This window comes from Stegodyphus dumicola, chromosome 2 (assembly GCF_044657685.1).
Source record: "Stegodyphus dumicola isolate Sdum_Otavi_A_Nest chromosome 2, ASM4465768v1".
In the NCBI taxonomy this organism is placed as follows: domain Eukaryota; kingdom Metazoa; phylum Arthropoda; class Arachnida; order Araneae; family Eresidae; genus Stegodyphus; species Stegodyphus dumicola.
Genome location: NC_140769.1, coordinates 203725038 through 203747052, shown reverse-complemented (window position 1 = coordinate 203747052; position 22015 = coordinate 203725038). Strand labels below are relative to the sequence as shown.

Sequence of the window (22015 nt, the reverse complement as noted above, 5' to 3'; positions counted from 1 at the left end):
ACTACCCATGTCTGGCCCAGAACCATTTTACCCAGTTTCATATCAAACGGTTAAAAAAGAAGTAAGAAGCTGGATAAAGAACAAACATGATGATATATGGTCTAAACTACCAGACTGTGCTCCTTCTAAATTGGTGCTAAGTATTCTAAATTGGCGCATTCTAAATTGGTGCTCTAAATTGGCGCTTAACTTTTCAAGTAAACTCATACACCTCAGTAGAACTAACTTACGCCAGGTAATTCAAATTGTTACTGGACATGCTTATCTAGCTAAGCATCTCCACAAATATGGTCTTGTCGAATCTCCTCTCTGCCCAGCTTGTGGAGAAGAAGAGGAAACACCTTTTCACTTTCTGGGACGATGTCTGGTGTTTTCTGTCCCTAGAAACAAATTCCTTGGGTTTCCCTATATTACCTTTGATCAAGCCCTTCTATACAAAGGGCTCTCTGGCATAATAGGGTTTCTGATGTATACTAAACACCTACAGGTAAGATGAATTTGAAACCATTGAAACCACAAGAAACAAGCATTGAGATGCCCTATGAGTTCTTTTTTTTTTTTTTTTGAAAAGAAACTATGCAGGGATTTCCTTCTCATAGCTGTGTTTTGGAATATAATTTGAAAATAGATATCAAATCTTTATACACTAACTGGCCATTTGGCTTGAGAATGCACCTCTGCCCTCCTTATTTATTTATTTGACTCTCCATTGCACTCTTGTTTGGTCAAGAATTTGCGTTTGGTGGTTTGGGAGGGATTGAATCGGTTTTCCATCCAATAGGGAAGTTTACACGATCCAGCCGACACCTTGAACTTAGAGATGGGATCTTTTGCTGATACTATAGATTTGGTGTCAGTTTGAGATCTTATCTATTCATTTATTACTTACCTTTTACGGGAGTTACCATTTAAATCCCTTGATTTAAATGATCAAATGGCGGAAGAGTAATGGGCAATTTTGCCTAAACTCTTTTCCTTCTTTTCATAAGAAGGAAACGCCCCTATTGTTGTTATTGTTATGTTATTCCTAGTCTCAAATACAACTGCAAAAGAATTTCCTATTTATCAAGGTTTTAACAACAAAATAATAATAACAATACTTTACAGTGTCAATGAAAGTGGCAGAATTTTTAAAAATTACAATATTTTAAAACTAGTAATAAAATAACATGCCAAATAATGATCATTTGTTGTTTGATTTCTCCAATAATAATAAAATACTTCATTCACACTCACTATTCATTAAATAATACTTAACATGCTTTTTCGATTCAAATTAGTAATGTATACTTTTCATTAAACTTTGTTTCAAAAAGCATTTTGAAGAGTATATTGCATTGCATTAAACAGCGCACGGTTTACACAATATACAGACTGTAAATAAATGAATGAATGAATGAAGATAAAAATCCCTTTTATCCAAACCAATGGAATCTGCGGTAAGTTTGGATAACGCATGGTCAAGCTTGTTTTTATATAAAATAGAAAAGGTAATGCCATTTTGCACACATAAATTTTCTAATTTTTGACAAAGTTACCTTCAAATATATTTAAAAAAATAAATGAGTTTAAAACAATTCAAATTTTTTCACTTAAATCACATATAGAAATAATACACATCCGTAATTATAAAAATATTAAAAAATTTTCTGGCACATCTGAGGACTTCAATTCTACTATCTTATATGTCAAAAAGCCCATTTCCTCACAGTATAGCAAAAACTCACTTAATATGCATTAAAAAAACTCTAAGAAAATTTTTGCTCTCATTTTTCACTTTCAGTATAGTGCAGATTTGAGTTGACATAACCTGTCAATGAGCATATGTAAAGGTCATTTTCAAAATACAAATTTTGTAAGATTTTTGGAAAAAAAACAAAACAAAAAAAAAACACTCATCTTTATATACATATGTACTATGATAATTTGTTTTTATTATAAAACATGTTTTTATTTTGTAATCATAAAAGGGAAAAAAATAACTAAAAAAAACAGCTTTTATGACATCAATTAACTTTCAATTTATTCAAACATAAGTCTGTTTATTTGGTTATTTTTAATACAGTTGTGGTGATGGCGATAAGGAGCGCGCCTTGCGCTCTCCGATAAGTGTGGCAACCCTAGAGGAGAAGTTTCTTACGAGTAGCGAGCAGAGCGAAACAGGCAGGCTGTCGGGGAGTATGCGCGATGTTCCTAAATAAAGCTTAATTTTTATTGTGCACTATGTCTTGTTAATATTATATTAATGCAGTAAGAACATAATCTGTGATATGGAATTTGAGGATTGGTGGTAAAAACATAACAGGAAATTTCCATAATGGTAACCCGGACTGTGTTAAATCGTATGAACAGTTCTCAAGCACTTTCGGTTTTGACTACAAGCCATCACTCAAGATCTCCAAACCAGAAGTAATGGATTACATCGGTTTTCGTCCTCCGGATCACAGATGAGTAGTAATTATAGATCATTTTATAATTCTGTTTTCTACTTATCATTTAATTTCATTTTCTTTAGTTAAATTTTTCCTTTTATTTTGGCTTAAAAACCTTGCACAATGTCTGATGTTCATGCCGTCCAAATTCCGGTTTATAACCGATCAGACCCATCTTTATGGTTTATTATGTGTGAAAGTACTTTTGCTCTTGCCACCCCCAAACCTATCACAGAATCCATTACTAAATATAATTATGTAGTTTCTCATCTTCCTCCAGATATCGCATCACTAGTACGGGATTTACTTATGAAACCAGACCCTATTGATCCATATGCAAAGCTTAAAACTGAGTTAATAAATCATTCAGGAGAATCTTCTCAGCAAGAAATTCGCCAATTATTATCTGGAGAAGAATTAGGTTCTCGAAAACCTTCCGATTTGCTTAGAAATATGAAACGTCGAGCAGAATCTTTAAGTGTTCCTGATAACTTAATGTTAGAATTATTCCTTCAAAGTTTGCCTTCGACTGTTCAGTCTATTTTGGCGGTTCAGTCTATTTAGCGGTTTCCAATTTAACTGTAGATAAAGCTGCAGAAATTGCCGACAGAATTTTAGAAGTAAATCCAACCCCAGGGACTTGTGCCGTTTCTTGCACAGTCGATCAGTCTCTTGAGGATAAATTATTTAAACAAATAGAAAAATTAAACAAACGTATTGATCTCATTTCTCTTTCTCGTGGTCGCTCGCCAAATCGCGGAGATCGCAATAAGGAAAGAAGCAATTCCAAAAGGAGAGACTATTCTGTTTGCTGGTATCATAGACGTTTTGGGAAAAAGTGTAGAGATGACAAATGTACAAAACCTTGTTCATGGCAGGGAAACGAAACCAGCAAAGAATAGAGGCGACTTATTCTTTGCCTCAAGTTTCACGTCGCCTGTTCGTTCGTGACCGTAGAACAAACCTTTCATTCTTGGTCGATACCGGCTCTGACGTGTCCTTACTTCCAGCAAATAATTCTCAAAAACGGAATTTGTCCCAACAAACACTTTTCGCTGCTAATTCTTCTACTATTCATGTTTATAGTCAAAAAACACTTTCTTTGGATTTCAAATTAAGACGACAGTTTACATGGACTTTTCTTATAGCAAATGTTAGTACACCCATTCTTGGAGCAGATTTTCTCCATTTCTTTGAATTGGTGCCTGATATCAGAAACAAATGTCTCAAAGATTTAAAAACGCATTTTAAAACCGTCGGTTGTGTGAAAAATGCAAGCATTTATTCAGTAAAAACTGTATTTAGTGATACACCATATCACAAAATTTTAAAAGAATTTCCTTCAGTTACTAGATTACCAGATCCTAACCAACCTGTTAAACATAACACCGTTCATTATATCATAACTAAAGGTCCACCTGTGGTTGCAAAACCTCGTCGGTTAGCTCCAGATCGCTTAAAAATAGCAAAACTTAGCTTAAAAATAGAATTTCAAACTGTGATGCAATTGGGGCATTTGAGACCTTCGAGCAGCAATTATGCATCCCCACTTCACATGGTTCCAAAAAAGGGAAGTCTGGAATGGAGACCTGTAGGAGATTATCGAGCATTGAACGCTCAAACAATAAAAGACAAATATCCTATTCCATGCTTAGCCGATTTTACTGCTGCATTGCACGGTACTAAAATTTTTAGTCATGTCGACCTGATTAAGGCATACCATCAAATACCAATTAACCCAGCCGACATCCACAAAACCGCCATATGCACACCATTCGGTTTATTCGAAAGTACCCGTATGCAATTCGGCTTATGCAATGCATCCGCGACTTTTCAACGTTTTATAGATGAAGTCACGCGGGATTTAGAAGGTGTTTACGCTTTCGTCGATGACTTGCTCATAGCCTCTAAAGATTCTGAGGAACATTGCAGGCATTTGAAAGCTTTATTTTCCAAACTTCAGGAATATGGACTTTGCATAAATGTTTCAAAATGCACCTTTGGTCAAACATCTATTGATTTCTTAGGTTTTCACCTTAGTGAAAACGGAATTGAACCTCTTCCTGACAAAGTCAAATGTATTTTAGATTTTCCTCAACCTACCACTCTCACTCAGCTTCGCCGATTTTTAGGCATGTTTAACTTTTATAGATGTTTCATACCTAAAGCAGCACATATTCTTTCTCCTTTAATAAAATTGTTAGAAGGCTATATTAATAAAAAGAAATCTCGTTCTTGTGTTCAGGATTCATCCCCACAATTAAATTGGAACGAGAATGCTGAACAAGCCTTTATTGCTGCCAAAAATGCCATTGCTCAGGCTACCCTTTTGAGACACCCTATTCCCGGAGCCCAGCTAAGCATCTGGGTACATGCCTCAGACGTCGCAATCGGCGGCACACTTATGCAGTTGTCTCAACAAACATGGGAACCTATAGCATTTTTCTCTATGAAACTCAGTAAAAGCCAACAGAAATGGTCCGCGTACGATAGGGAATTATTTTCTATTTATTCTGCAATTAAGAAATTCCGACACATGTTAGAGGGCAGAAATTTTATAATTTATACGGATCAAAAACCGTTAATATACGCTTTTAAACAGAACCCTCATAAATGTTCACCTCGACAATTGCGCCATTTAGATTTTATTTCTCAGTACTCTACTGATATTAGGCATGTGCAAGGTTCAAAAAACGTCGTTGCTGACGCTCTTTCAAGAATCGAAATTGATTCCATAACAAAATCTCCATTTTTGGATTTTAAAAAATTTTCGGAAGCTCAATGGCATGATCCAGAGGTACAAGACCTTCTCAAAAACAACACATCATCTTTGAAACTGGAATTTAAACCATGCCAATATTCTGATGGTAATATTCTTTGTGACATATCAACGGACATTCCTCGTCCATTTGTTCCGAATTCCTTTCGCAGACTCATCTTTAATCATCTGCATAATCTGTCACATCCAGGAATTGCAGCTACTACGAAGCTTATTTGTTCTCGTTATGTATGGCCCGATATGAAACGTCATATCAAAAATTGGGTGAAATCCTGTGAATCTTGCCAAAAATCGAAAATTACTAGGCATACTAAAGCACCACTGGGCACATTCTCTCTTCCTGATGCACGTTTTTCAGAAATCCATATGGATATCGTCGGACCGTTACCTCCATCAGAAGGCAATGTGTACCTTTTGACTCTAATAGATAGATTCTCCAGATGGCCTGAAGCCATTCCCATCCCGGATATGAAAACGGAAACCATTTGCAGAGCCATCTTCAACTGTTGGATATCTCGTTTTGGCTGCCCATCGATCATAACAACAGACCAAGGTTCTCAAATGAGATCCGCACTTTTTGCAGAATTCACGCGCATTTTGGGTACGAACAGAATCACAACAACAGCCTATCATCCAATGTCAAACGGCATTGTTGAACGATTTCATCGACATTTAAAATCTTCTCTCAAGGCTCACGAGACCAATAACTGGACTGAAACACTACCAGTTGTTATGCTTGGTATTCGGACAGCCGTAAAGGAAGATCTACAGTCATCTTGTGCTGAACTGGTGTACGGCACAACTCTCAAGCTGCCTAGTGATATGATAACGTCATCTAAGATATCTCCGTATGACACACAATTTATCACGAATCTTAGGCATAGAATGCAACAATTGAATCCAATAGCAACATCTGCACATTGCCAAGAAAAATGTTACGTAAGTGCTACCTTAAAGTCGTGTACGCATGTATACTTACGTGTCGATCGAGTAAAGCCACCTCTGTGCCAACCATACGCAGGTCCGCATAAAGTCCTTTCTAGAACGGACAAAACTTTCACAATTGATGTTAACGGTCTGAAATCTACTGTGTCTATAGACCGTGTGAAACCAGCCTATTTGCTTTCGGACTCTAATTTGCCTGAACTGAAAACAAATAAAGACTTAAAGACAGTTCAGCAGAATAAATCTGCAAACGAACTCTCTAAAACACAAACTGTCACCAGATCGGGAAGACATGTTCACTTCCCTAAGAAACTTGCTTCTTACATAACAATTTAAAACATTTCTTTTAAAATTCATATCTTAACATATTTCTTGTTATTTCATGTTTATTATATGTGTCAATACCTTGTTATATATTGAATTGCATTTTGAGCTTTTCTAATTTTATATTCTAATTTTGTAATCATGTAAAAAATACCCGACAGTACGGATCCTCTAAGATAATTTCATAACCTATGTCGTTCCTTTGAATAGTCATTAAAGGAACTGGGGGGAAACTCTGTGGTGATGGCGATAAGGAGCGCGCCTTGCGCTCTCCGATAAGTGTGGCAACCCTAGAGGAGAAGTTTCTTACGAGTAGCGAGCAGAGCAAAACAGGCAGGCTGTCGGGGAGTATGCGCGATGTTCCTAAATAAAGCTTAATTTTTATTGTGCACTATGTCTTGTTAATATTATATTAATGCAGTAAGAACATAATCTGTGATATGGAATTTGAGGATTGGTGGTAAAAACATAACAGGAAATAACCATACAGTAAACAAAATATAGATATAAATCACAACTCACATTGAGACATTCTAAAGGGAAATCTGCTTTTCTAACATCTTCCACTTTTAAACCTGGCATAATGCATTGGGTTAGAAACAAATCAATAGACAAAATGTTATTTTCTGCATGAACCTGTAAATAAGCATAACATGAAATTAAACTTTTAAGAAAACATACAAATTATTGCAGTTCATATTATGGTGGATTATAACCATGTGAATAATTTTTTAATATTGTAAAGAAATACTACATTGAAATAAAATCCTCCCAGCGAAATTCCAGTGTAAATTATAATTTAGACCTCCTTTACTCTAAAACAGGTCTTGAAAATGCAATATCATTTCTCAAGCAAACTGCATTTTAGGGGCATTTTTAAGCAGAATTTTTCAAACAAAACTTTTTATAACAGATCACTTACAAAACATATTATAATTAATTATTAATATACCACAAAACGCACTATGATACTCATGTAAAGAGGTGGAAATAAATCATAAAACACAAAATAAAAATGCAGTAGCTGCTGTTAAGGTAAATGTTTACTATACTTTTACTATACATGATAGAAAGAACATTATTTACATACTTCTTGCCTACAAGTCATCATATTTCATAGAATATTACAAGAAATACATAAATAGTTTTCGAAAATTAAGGAAAAATCACAAAAATAGCAATAACTCATTCAAAAATAAGCCAATCCATATAAAATTTGAATATGCTGTCAAATAAGAATTGTTGAGTGAAACTGCAGTATCCAAATTAGTGGCACTGCAATCGAAATATGTCATCTGCAAGAAGCATAAAATTGCATGTTTCAGAGCAGGCCTGCAAAATTCACTGTGATACTGAGATAAGAAATCTGGGATAGCCAATTTGTAACAGTGACCTCCAGGCATCCTTTGCCTGAAGAACTTTGATGGAGAGCTGTTAGGAATAAATAAGTTTAAAACAATCTACATTTTTTTCATTTAAATCACATATAGAAATAATACACATCCATAATTATAAAAATATTAATAATTAAGTAAAGGCAAGACAAAGTCAGACAGAAATGGCCAGATGGCTAATTGTGAGTCTTTCTGTGGTTCATAGGTTTTAGCAACAATTTCTAACCACAGATTTGGCATCCAAGAGGTTCAGTCAAAGACAGTTAACTGCTGCGACAAGCTCTGATGATCGATATTTGTTATTATGCGCACGAAGGATTAGAACCTCAGCTCCAACTCAACTCGGATCTCCCTTGCTGTCACCAATGGAAAATTGATGTCAACCGTATGTAGAAGGCTTCATGAAGAAAAGCTGTATGTGAGGTGACCAACAATTTGTGGGCCACTCATGTCACATCAAAGAAGAGAACGTTTGAGTTGGGCACATCAACATGTTCACTGGACAGTTGATCAATGGAGGGCTGTTCTCTTTAGCGATGAGTCCAGGTTTATCCTCCACGGCGATAGTAGGTGTTATTTGATTTGGAGAGGACATGGAACCGTTATCATCCCTCAAAATATTTGTGAAAGACATGCATATGGAGGAGGTAATGTCTGTGCCTGAAGTAATACCTCTTTGGGTGGACATACAGAACTCCACATTGTTTCATATGGAACCGAGAATGCTCAGGACTATAGAAATGACATCCTTGATGCTTACGTGTGCCCTTATGCTGGAGCAATAGGTGATAATTTCCTGCTACAGGATGATAACACTTGTATGTGATAACACAGGGCTTGCATAATGGATGATTATCTTCAGCAGCAAACAATTCAGTGCATGTAATGGCCAACTTGATCACCAGACATAAATCCCATCGAGCATGTTTGGAATGCTTTAGGAAGACATATAGCTGCTCTGAGTTCTCCTCTTCAGATCCTTGCCATGCTTGCAACTGCTTTGCTCTCACTTTCTACGGAAATGATAGACTGCATAATTGACAGCATTGCACATTGCTATATGTATTGTATTGTTTCTAGGGAAGATTTTACTTCATATTGAAGGTAATTTTCCTACACCAAAGTGACACATCCTATTTTTTTATTTTATATATATGCTAATTTCTATAACACTATAATTGTCTGGTAATTTCTTTTATGTTATTTTATACCTTACTATGTGTTGCATACTGTGGGTCAGTTTCAATAAATTATACATGTAACTTTTTGAGTAATCATTATCTTTGTGATTTTTCCTTAATTAATGGTAACTGTGTATTATGTATGGCATGCAGCAAAACATTTAATAGGGCACAAAAAGGAACCGGTACAGCAAAGCTAGTAGCAAATCAGTTACTTGCTACTACTGGCAAGTGAATCTTCAAAAAACTATAGTCAGATGTTTGCATCAAGGAGGATTATGCGCCTGTTGTCACATTGTGTGCATTCCATTACCTAGACATTATTGTTATGCCTGTTTGCAATGGTGTCATCAGCATTGGAATTGGAGGGAAGATGACTGGGCTTGTGTACTATTCTCAGATGAGAGTACGTTCAATCTGTCATTGGATTGTAAATGTCAGTTAATCTGATGCGAGAATGGTTTTGCATATAGTCTGGCAAACATACTGGAAAGGGACCGATATCTTACAAGCAATATCATAGTATGGGCTGGGATCATGATCAATGGCCGTATGTCACTTCCATGTGCTTCCAACTGGGACTATGACCTGGCCAACATTACATTAATGATATTCTGCTGCCTCACATTTACATGTTTCTGGGTCCTGTCAATTTTAAATTTGTTTGCATGGATGACAACACAACATTACATTGAACAGTTGCCATCCAGGAGTACCTAGAGACGAGGATATTCAATGCCTTGTATGGCCAGTATGTTCTCTAGGTCTGAATCCCACTGAAAATGTTTGAGATGCTTTGGAAAGGAATCTTGCTGGTTGACAATACCTTCTAATAAACAAAGACACCTCATCCGTGTACTAAAAGAGGAATGAAATAAATTGCAACAGCTGCTGGATAATGTTGTGCAAAGCATGATATGACATCTGGAATCTTGCATCGCCTTTCATGATGGTCATAACCCGTACTGACATATTACATCAGTATGCCTTAGGATAGTAATTCCATATTTTTCACTTTTATGTACTCAGCACAAAATGACCATTTTAAGGCCTCGAACACTTTTCAAAGCCTTCTGGATTTCAGAGCACAACAAATTATCTTTGTTATTATGTTCTAGTATTCTGGCAATTTTATTTCATTTGGCATCCAACCACACTTATTTTTTTATGCACAATATAGCCATTTGTGATCCATCCTTAGCAGCTGCCCACCAGTGTATATATAAAAACATTAGGTGTATATTTGCCTCACATTTACATGTTTCTGGGTCCTGTCAATTTTAAATTTGTTTGCATGGATGACAACACAACATTACATTGAACAGTTGCCATCCAGGAGTACCTAGAGACGAGGATATTCAATGCCTTGTATGGCCAGTACGTTCTCTAGGTCTGAATCCCACTGAAAATGTTTGAGATGCTTTGGAAAGGAATCTTGCTGGTTGACAATACCTTCTAATAAACAAAGATACCTCATCCGTGTACTAAAAGAGGAATGAAATAAATTGCAACAGCTGCTGGATAATGTTGTGCAAAGCATGATATGACATCTGGAATCTTGCATCGCCTTTCATGATGGTCATAACCCGTATTGACATATTACATCAGCATGCCTGTGGATAGTAATTGCATAGTTTTCACTTTTATGTATTCAGCACAAAATGACCATTTTAAGGCCTCGAACACTTTTCAAAGCCTTCTGGATTTCGAGCATAACAAATTATCTTTGTTATTATGTCCTAGTATTCTGCCAATTTTATTTCATTTGGCATCCAACCACACTTATTTTTTTATGCACAATATAGCCATTTGTGATCCATCCTTAGCAGCTGCCCACCAGTGTATATATAAAAACATTAGGTCTATATTTGCTTCAAAACTTATATTTTCTTGCCAAATGAAGAAAAAAAATTAAAATGCTTTTTTATTATGATAATAACAATTATTCCTTCAAACACAGCAAAAATAAAAATAACAAATGACCTAAAAATCACTACAAAATTAATTTTATTAGCTTTTAGCATGCTATATGAAGCATTTGATCTTTTAAACAATATGATTTTTATTCAATTTAATTACTGAATTTATTTATTTGTTTTCAATTTAAAACTTAAACTATTTATTATGGTTTAATACGCATTCACATGGGGGGAGAGAAGAAAAAAGGAAGCAGAGAAGGGGGAAAAAGGGAATACATTTCTATAGAAAATTTGCACAAGAAATGGCATTACATACACATAAAACCATAATTTTAAAATTTATGAACAAAAAAAGAAAGAAAAAAAGATATAGTAGTAGCAATAAATGAACAATGGGTACATGAAAGTTTCATTTATAAACTATGTTTCTACCTGCTATAAAATGCAAATAAGGAAAAGTAAAATAACATACTTTTATTAAATTTTCAGTTAATATCATCAAATCCTTCCACTCATCTAGTTTTAGTTGTGCTTTTAAATAGTATTGTGCCAATACTTCTATTAGAGGTGGTATATCTTCATCAGAACTTTGGTACTTGCAAAGACTGGGCACATACTTTAGTGTCTATAATAAAATTTGTAAAAAAAATGTAGTTTACTTTAGATATAATATAAGAGAACAGGGAATAATAATTGAATACAGAAATATAATTTAACTGCAGCTGCTGTTATATACTATCATGCTTACACACATATATAGAGGTTTCTCTAACTAAGCAGTAATTTTACATATGAACACTGAAGACAGAAAATGCGATTTCATGCTTTAATGCCATATATATACATAAGATTTAAAACTGTCGATAAATAAATAAAATAGATAAATGAGAAAATATACATATACTTAATAAATAAAACTCTACTTTTCTGAGCTTACAGCCTGCCAATCTGCAACACCTACTTTTTCCCCCCGTTTAGCTTTATAATTATGCATAATTTTCTTCGCACTTACGCCACATACAATTCAACCATAAAATTACAAAAATTTTAAAAGCAGCATTGCAGTATATGTTTAGAATTCCTGATGCAGCATTATCTGTTTGCATTTGCATACATTAACATTTTTCTTTTTCTTCTTTTTTTTTCAAGTCTTTTCTCAGTTCATCATATCAATGTTCAGTTTTCTAACTAAGATGGCTTTATAAAACCTTTTTTTTTAAATTATTAACATTTTGTGTGCTGACTTTATTTATGAAATATGACATTCTTGGTGCTTTAATGCTATATCAAAGTCAATTCAATAGCAAAATCACAAAACAGTTAAAAACAGCATGTCTCTAGAATCTCCAATAGTTCATCTCACATGCCGGAGATTTTCCTTTCCCCCCTCTCCATCTTTTTTATTTCTGCAGATTTGTTCTTCAGTATTGCTGTTTTTTTTTTGAAGGGGGGTAGTGGATTGGTTGTTGGTTCTTTTTTGTTTGCTTGTGGGTTTCTGTGTTAAATGCAGATGGCTGTTTTGGTGACTATTGCTGTAAATGCAGATGGCTGATTTTACAGCAACAGTCCCCCCCCAAAAAAAATCGACAAAACTGAGTACCAGGGACCAGTTTCCTAGCTTCAGGATACATGATATTTTTTTTTTTTTTTTTTTTTTTTTTTTTTGTGTGTGTGTGTGTGTGTTTTGGTCTCTAAAACTGTGCTTCCCTTTGCAGCTTATACAAAATGATGCAAGTATCAATGTTATGACCATCCATATAGCAGCCCATGCAGGGCTGCCATGACAAGACATCTTTGTGTGTCCAAAGTGCTGGCACTGGAATCATCACATGGGGTTAGGGATGCATGGTCTTACAGGACAATGAAGATACCCAACCTTTACACTTTTGGGAGATCAAGCAAGCTGAAAGTCAGGATCCTGTGTTTTACACTGATGAACAGCTAGGGTGGGGCAAAGAGGGACATCTGTCCCCGGGCACAGCATCCAGGGGGCGCCAAATTGATGGTACATAATTTTAGAATGAAGTGTTTTCCATTCATGGCATACAGAAAGGGGTGTAAAATCTTCAGTTGTCCCCGGGCACTGAAAACACTAGCTACGCCTCTGTTGATGAATTAACCTTCTTTACGAATGTTGATATCTTAACAGCATAGACTTTCTGATCTAACAACTCAGAAGCAAATTCCTCCTCTGTAATGAAAAAGAGACAGAACTCCAAGATCACTTCACAGCAAAATTAAGAGTTTTGTATATTCAGAGATTTACATTGACATGTTAAGTTTTCTTAATCTGAGATGGGTTACAGACTGAGAGAATTGGTTTCAATTAGCAGATTGCCCCGATGCAGTTATTTGATGTTCTTTGATACGCTTGCATTATTTGACTGCATGTTTTTCTATAAGGAATGATGACAGTTTCTGAAACTCATCTGTTGTGTTGCTGATACCTAGGAAACGAAGTAAGATCTATTTCGATTCCCACCAACATTTACTCGTGTTTTTATCTTTTTAGGATTCATTGTGCTTTTTGAAATGCAAGGTTCATTTAGACTACCCATTTCTGAGAGAATAAAAGTCTCAGATCTAGTGGCTCCAATCCATCATGGAGCCCAATAAGGAAACGTAGATTCCTGTTACAGGGCTAACCAATCCTATATGTTCACTGAAGCTTACATTCTGCTTTCCAAAAAGCAAGACCTCGTGACTCTTTATTCTAAAGCTACCGATATTAAGCCAATTTACACTATCAGGATCTACTAAGTGCCTCCCATTTCAATTTGAAGCAGAAACGAAAGTACTGTGTTGGGGCCAGGATCTTTTGCCTTAACTAACAGGACTCTCTTTTTCAGCAATATAGTTCTTCCCACATTGCAAACAAACACAGGCAGTTTTTCTCCATATCAAGTTAAAAACAGAAGAGACATAACAGCATCTCAGTTTAAACCCCAGCCTCAGAAAAGGAAATGACACGGATAAAGAATAAGCATAGTAGCAAAGGTAAGGAAAAAAGGAAAGGACGGCATATCCCTGGGCCCATGAGGTCATGACGCCTGTGCTCACCAAAAAGGATTCACTAAGGACTTAATATTTGAAAAACTGGAATTTTGAATAAAACAAAATGACTTTATATTATACAAAAAGAAATGAAAACTTACCTGAATTACGGCATTGTCTTTAGAGGCTTTCAGAACAGCTTGTTCAATAACATTCTCTAGGACTACTTTTGGTGACTGAATAAATAAAGGAAGAAGAAAACTTGCAGCCTTGAAAAGAAAAAAAAAAAAAATTCATAATTATGAAGTATGAACCACCATGTGATTATACTGATCCAATTAAAGTAATGGCAAACAAACTCTTTACTTAAAATTACTTTATTCTCCTTAACAGGAACAAATGATGGTATATTGGTTTTCATATACATAATCAAAAAGAAAAAGTATATGATTGCCTCTTTACAGCTCTTGAAACATCTTTTAATAACATCACCTTTACGGTTTATGATGCCAAAAAGGATATATAAAGAGATAAATGCTTAGCTTTAAAATGATTGCCCATAATTAAAGTTCAATGATTTTGGCAAAGCATGCGAGGGCCAAGCACATGAACTTTGTGTTTGCTAGATTTGACTGTATGTATAAATATTATGCAAAATATCTAAATATATTAACATAGATTAGAATAACTTGTTTGGTATTCTAATAAATTAACCTAATCTAAAATCTATTTAACATCTCATTAGCAGCATTCAAGCTACATCAAACAAATCAAAAGCAAATTCCAAAATTCATACTGTTGCCACTGAGCGTTCTCTAACTCAGTGTGCTTCTATCAATTTTGCATTGTGATTTAGAGGCACAGAAAAGTGTCTATTTAATCTGGAATATCCTGACACACAGTGCAGCCCAGTTGTCCAGCATCATATGCAAATGGGAGTGGACTGATACTGAAGATGGTTCAACGAAAGATTCCATCTGATGTTCTGATGTTCACAATTCTTACTAATCCATCCAGACCAGGAAAGATCTTCTCAGTGCAAGCTAGCATCAACTTCATGACAATTTTGTTTTTATCCTTCAGCAAAATTATTTATCCTACTCTGAGGTTGGGTTTTGGTTGATTCCATTTTGAACAAGTCTGCAAATGGTTGAGATATTCCACACTCCAATGGTTCCAGATATTAGCTCTAAGTTTCTGAATTAAGGTTTACCTAGAAAAAAGGACAAAGAATTTATAGCATCATTGGTTCTGGTATGCACAAAAGTGGAGCTCCTATTAAGAAATGACTTTGAGTCAAAGGCTGATGATCCGTTAGATCAGCAGAAATTGGTGATACAGGTCAAGAGTTCAAGGAAGCTTCTATTTGTGTAATCAATGAATAAAGCTCTTCAAAATTAAAATTGCTGTTTTCGTTACCTTTATCAAAATTCTCTAAATTGATTTTATATTAGCCTGCCACAATCTGCCAAAATGTAGGAAAGAGCAGGAATAAAATTCTACGTTATGCCTTCTTCGGAACTAAAGTGCTGAACAGGATCTGATCTACAAATTCTAAGGAGGTTATCAAGAAAATTTTTCATTCCTTTAAAGTTTATAGCATTGTCACTCCAAACAATGGAGGGTTTGGACCCATCTGGCAATAAATCTTCAAAGACATCCTAGAAATGCTTCAATAGACAAATAAATCCAATACTATTTATAAATGAATAGCTATTGTACTAAAGCAAATAAATTTTGTGATATATGACTTTAAAGTAATTCCAGATCTTTTCAAATTAGGTTTGGTGATAATTGGTCCTGCAAAGTCTAGTCATATTTTTTCAACTTGTCTACATATTACTACTCTATCTTTATGTAAATCTCCTCTCATTTGTTTTATAGTTTGGTTTCTTGTCCAAAAGCATGCCATGCATTCATTTATAACATGTCTAACTTTATCTACTCCAGAAGGTGTTCAGTACAATTGTCAAATAAGAGAAATGTCTGTTTGAATGCCTGAATGAAGAGATTATTTTGTGATATAATCTATGAGTATTTCAGTGAAATGGTGTCTTTTAAGTAGAAGAAGCTGGTGTTTCAGAACTTCTGAATGATTGAAGAGACTTAATCTCCCACCAACTCATAAAATTCCACCTCTGTCAAGAAATACATTTAAAAATGAAACCTTATAAATATTTAGTATTGGTTGTTTTAGCAGCAGGTACCTATTTTCAGGTTGAAACTCGGAATGCTGTACACATTTGACTGGCACCTTTGTTGCATTCTGCAGTTCAGAAGCATTTAATTTTCTTTTCTTAAGGGTGGATTCTACTGTTGTTCACAAACCTAAAACATCACACAGTAATTCTAATTAACTTACTATATGATGAATACTTTTTGATGAATCCATTCTCAATGGAACTTTCACCTGTGACTGCTGAGTTCACTACAAGTTCAAGTTTTTCATTATCTTTGAATACTTTTACTGATTCTGCGAATTCAAGCCATGAATCAATACTCTGTGATAACCATTTAGGTCCACGCCAGCACTTATCACATATTTATTTAACAGTTCAGCTAACTCCTTTCATGGATTTTGTCTTTGTTCTTCTGGTCAGATTTTCATCTTCAGGACAGTAATTCCAGGACTCAGGTGATGTTTTCGCTTGCATTTCCATTACTCGACGTTTGATGAATGTCTTCCATTTATTCAAATTGCCCTTTATCTAATGTATCATCGCAGAAGAATCTGTGCAAAAGTGTCCATTCATTTGGAGCCTCTTCTCTATCTGTTCTTGACATATGAGGCTAATCTTGCTCTGATAAGTGCTTCCATCAGCTCTAGTCTTGCAAGAGACAACTTCTTCAGTGGAGCTATTCTGGTTTTGAAATTTACAAAACTATTTCCTATTTCAATGTCCTCTGTAATGTATCACAGATAAATCATAGCTCCATATGCCTTCTAACTTGCATTGGTGAAGCAATCCATTTGAATACCTCTCAATTCACATTTACTAGTCTTTCAGAAGTAATGTTTCAAAATGTTTATATTCTGAATCATTGATAGCTCAGTAGACCATTTTTTTTTTCATTCTGTTTTCAAAGTCTGACGGCAACAGATCATCCTATTCTATACCAATTGCTAAATTTCCTGCATTAGTATTTTTAACTTAATAGTTAATTGACTTACAAATCTAATAGGATCATGAAAATTTCCAAGGGTTTTAAGAACTTCTATCTTAGTGATTAGCTTTTCCGTTTCTTGAGCTTCAAAAGTTAAGATTTTGAGATTCTATCTTCAAAAGATCTTCTTTGTACTTTCACTTATATCCTAATACTTTCTCTGTTCCAGAACTGTGGATTTCGCCATTTTTATGTTTGTCAAAAACTTCGTGCAAATTCATACAATTTTTCTGCCCTTTTCGCATGTTGAAACTGGCAGCTCTCAATATATTTTTTATATCTTTATATATAAGTTTAGTTTTTGTCTTCATCACCATCTATAAAGTTGTCTATATGTAAACATTTGTTCCATAGTTTAACTGCTTTCTGATTTATTTCTTTAAAAGCATGTTTTGTTTTGATTTTGATTGATTGGCAAGCAAAAATGGTCTAAATGTAGAGCTAAACAAAACACAAGTCATCCTAAGCATTTTCATATGGGGTTTTCCATCTTTTCTTGTAAGGTTATTTGTGCATAAAAAATCTCGCAGCATCCCTATCTTCAGGTAGCAGGGAAATTTGGAGAAAGGCTTGTTCAACGTCAGCAGTAAATGCTATGTTATGTGTACGAAATTGCATTAATATCTAACAATGGTGGAGTAAAATTAGTACAGAAATAATAATTTAAAGAATATTCATTTTTCAAATAAATAGTTTGCATGCATCAGATACAATTCTTAAGGGTATGTCAGATTGAATAACTAGCTGGTGAGGCATGTAATAAATTCTCCCTAGTTGTACAGAGATTTCAATTTATTTCCTCGGCTATACCTATTTTTAAATGCTGTTCTATAACTGAGTGACACAGCTGATGAAGCAGTGTATAATTTCTCAACCTTTTAACCAGTTTATTAAGGAAAAGTCAGCATTTACACAATTCGTTTTTAAATCATATGAATTTTCATTCCAAGGGAATTTAACCTCATACTGCATTTACTTAAATTTGACAGTTCTGTTAAAATTTTTCAAAATATCGTTATCTATCTTACTATTTTCCTTCCTTTATTCAATTCCCAGCACTTCTAATTCCCAAAACTGCTTTAACTGAGTTGAAATCGATTTACTGTCAACAATAATGTCCATTTTTAACACTTTGATGCGCGCGATATTATTTTTATAATTTTTTTAACTAAAAACTCTAGAAATTGAACATTATGATTCTAGAGACAAATGATATATGAATTTAAAAAAACCTAGTCTTGCCCATTGTTCTGTGGGTGGTGGTCGCACTGTGAAACCACCACGCGTCTAGGACTTTGAAACTTACTGATGTAGTAGGGAAAAAAAAACTTACCATTTTCCGTGTGCATTTCCAATAAAAGACGAAATTTATGGATTTAAAAAAAAAATTATGTAATAATTGCATTATATATAATTTTTTTACATTATTTTACAAAGCAAATCATCAGAAAAAATTAAAAAATAAACATTTATGTAATTTTTCTTAAGTAGTGAAAATATAAGTACCTAGATAATAGGGACATTTGGATAAATGGATTCAAAAACTCAATAAAATAAGGATAAAAAAGAACTCAGTGTTTTTTTTTTCCCCCCCTCCAAAGAACAATTTTTTTTTTTTTTTTTTTTTTTTTTTTTGTGACACTGTTCAAAGCATGTTTTGTCTTTTTGGCACATGCATAGACCCACACTGCACATTTCGCACATACATCTTGTTCTGTGAGGTTTCTTCCTTGTGCTACAAAATGTACACTGCCTGGATTTAAATTTCACTGGTATATGTCCAGCGTTATTTAGTTTCTTTTCATCTTGCTCATGAAATTTGTGGTTTTTTATGTTAATGGGGGGGGGTCTTTTTGGCTTTGTACGGATCGTTCGTTTCCCATTCATACTTATTTTATTCGTATTTCGTCCCAAAATATTCAGAAAATATTTTTAATTTAAATAAAACTTTTACGCAATCTCTATTTTTAATTATAGCAAAGTATATTTACATTAAATTTAAACCACAGGAAATATTTTTATAAAATCACAATACTAGCTTGGGGAGCAAGTGTGTTGATGTCAGAGAAAGGCATTTGGAAAAGAAAGACCTTTTCACTGGGCAGGTGCATGTATTGTTTAGTAATAAAATAACTCTGTGGTTTCAAAGCCCTTTATCTATGCGGATAAAAATAAACATTCCTATTTGAAAAGCAAGCGAACACCATTGAGAAGCAAATGCCAGTGGTTTCAAGGCGCGACCACCGAGCCTCTAGAGGATTGTAAGCATTGTGACACAATGCTCTAGTGGTGCAGTGGTCATGCCCTGAAACCACATAGAAAATGCCATACATATAGAGGGTTTTTTTTATATATGCAGTTTAATTACTGCAATTTTTTATTGCTTATGATAGAAATCATGATGTGCGATGACTAACTTTTGAAATTTAAAGTTGTTTATATTAATAAAAGGAGGTTATTTTGTCTCATCGAAAACGAATTTTCAAAGGCATCCGATCTGAAGTATTAATACTTAAAACATATATGATTCTACAGTCATTTTGTGTTATTTAGACGTAAAAGATCAGTAATCAATTCATTTTCATTCAAAAATTTCGGAAAAAAGAGGAGGAAAAAAATTTGGAAAATGGTGGTTTCAGGATGCGACCACCGCGCGTCAAAGGGTTAATAGTTCATCATTAGAATCAGTCTGGCCTTGAATGTACCATCCAAATATTGTTTCTGTAGCTATAAGTTTCTTTTTAAAATGTTTAAGTCTACTTGTTATTACTTAATGTTAGTAATTTGCACCGGTCAGAACAGCAGTATTTTTAGCACTGTATTCACAAGAATCAACTAACTGTTATCCTATTAATTCTTTGCTTGAAATTGAGATATCAGGAAAAGTAAATTAGTTGTGCATATTTGGTTAGTTTCTAAAGCTTATATTTCTATATTTAGGGATGGTTCATTTCTGTTTTTGATTTTGACTTTCCCAACATTATACGTTTGTTCTGCTGCAGCATAAGTCTCCTTTTCAAATAACAGGTAATTTACACTTTTCTGATACGTTCTGAATTATAAAATTTTCCATCCAAACATTGTCAAATAGATTATGAACTGGTTCTTAATTATCCTTATCAGAGAAAGGATGTATCATTACAGTGCATGTTTGCAGCAATGTGCTGCAGAAAGTTTTGGTTTTTAATTAACTAACCTGAACATAATTTTTACAGAGTGAAATTGCTGGCATGACCTTAATTTTATCTGATTTTGTTTCAAGTTGTAAATAAATAATCTACTGTGCTTTTAATTACATAGTTAACACATTTTTCTTTTTTTACATTCCTTTATTCTGTGCTGAGGTTTAAGGCAGAAAACAAGAAGTTTGATTTTTAAAAGTATTCTTTTCTCATCCGCAGTTTTAATTTCACAAGACTCAGAATCATGTAGTTAGTGACTGAAGCAATATATTCATAAGTTTTAGGTGAATTTTTGTCAAACTGTTTACTGTGTTTACATTATTGTAAACGAAGAGAAGACATTTGTTTGATTTATGCTTCTAGTTATGAATCATTTCCGCTCTGTGTCATGTTTTTGCTTCTTCACTGTCATTCAACTGCATAGCTCTTTCACACCTTTTGATTTCTTTATCAGCAAATGCCATTAATTCTTTAACATTCCATATTTGGAAACTGTTTCTACTGCGACTATATTCTAAAGTAATCATTGATGGAATTACTTTTTACTGGACAAACTAAGCTACAGTGAGTTTCTGGTATCAAGTTCATTGACTTTAAGCATCTAATTTAAGTTTCACACTCACCATATAGTTTCCCAAGATTTTCTACATCCCTTTAATTTCTAACAAGGAAAAGACTTAACAGCTTACACATGTGAGCATTTATTACTAAATCTTTTCTCCCAAACCTGTTTGTTAACAATTCTATAGCTGAATCGTAATTCTCATTTGTAAGTGAAAGTCTGGAAATGGCATTATAGGCAACACCACCTAATAGTGACTTAAAGTAATTAAATTTATTTACTTTTGATAACAAGTCATTGCTATGGATAGCTGCATCATATTGACTCTAAAATTCCTGCTAACTGCTTGAATCACCAGAATATTTATTTATACTCAATTTAGGTAATTTTATACTTGAACTTTGATTCTATACTTCGATTTGAAAGAATATTGGAACTGGGCACATTTACCCTTAAATTAGAATTATAATCTTTCCTACTTTCTGTTACTTCTTCTATTTTAAAATTAGATTACACTTATATTCTAACAGATTATCATGATACTCTTATGCAGAATTAATTTTCACATCAAAATTCTTTTAATCTGTTTCTTAAAAGAATTATAAGTTAATTTGATATTTTCAATTTTAGTGTTCAACTAATTTAGTAATGCTTTTAAATTACTCACTGGCCTATTTCTTTCAGTGTTCTTATCTATTTTGAATTAAGTATTCTTATCTTATCTTGTAATTAAGCTTTTTTGACTAGGTCTTACTTTTTTCAGCTTTTCCAGTTCCATTGTATAAAGAGAAAATAAATGTTCTTACCTTTTCAGATGTATATTCGACTATTTAATGGAATCCAAATCTTGATACTTGTGATTCTTTCGAAATACTCGTCAAATAAGTTGTCTTCTTAATCCTCTTTCCTATCACACAAGATGTACTGAATTGTACAATAGGTCTATGTGGGGCAGCTACACCAGTTCCAGTTAAATAGAACAAGAAGTGTAAATACTTAACCAAGTAAATAATATCCAAATGCAGCCAGTTTCAGCTCATTTGAAACGAACCAACACAAATCCACACACAAAGTAAGCATCAAATCGAAGAATAAAAAATATAACTTCATGCTAATGTAACCAGAATGTTCAATAAAC

General features: G+C 34.0%; 1 protein-coding gene across 5 annotated transcripts in view; it reads right to left on the bottom strand.

Annotated features, from left to right (window-relative positions):
* LOC118181152 (uncharacterized) overlaps positions 1-22015 on the bottom strand; it is a 96889-nt gene that overhangs the window by 33149 nt on the left and 41725 nt on the right. For all 5 annotated transcript variants that reach the window (XM_085811654.1, XM_085811651.1, XM_085811652.1 and 2 more), the window contains 3 exons: positions 14130-14237; positions 11447-11599; positions 7003-7116 (listed from right to left, as the gene is read on the bottom strand). In XM_085811654.1, coding sequence (XP_085667780.1) covers positions 7003-7116; positions 11447-11599; positions 14130-14237 — 375 coding nt within the window. The remainder of the gene's footprint in view (positions 1-7002; positions 7117-11446; positions 11600-14129; positions 14238-22015) is intronic.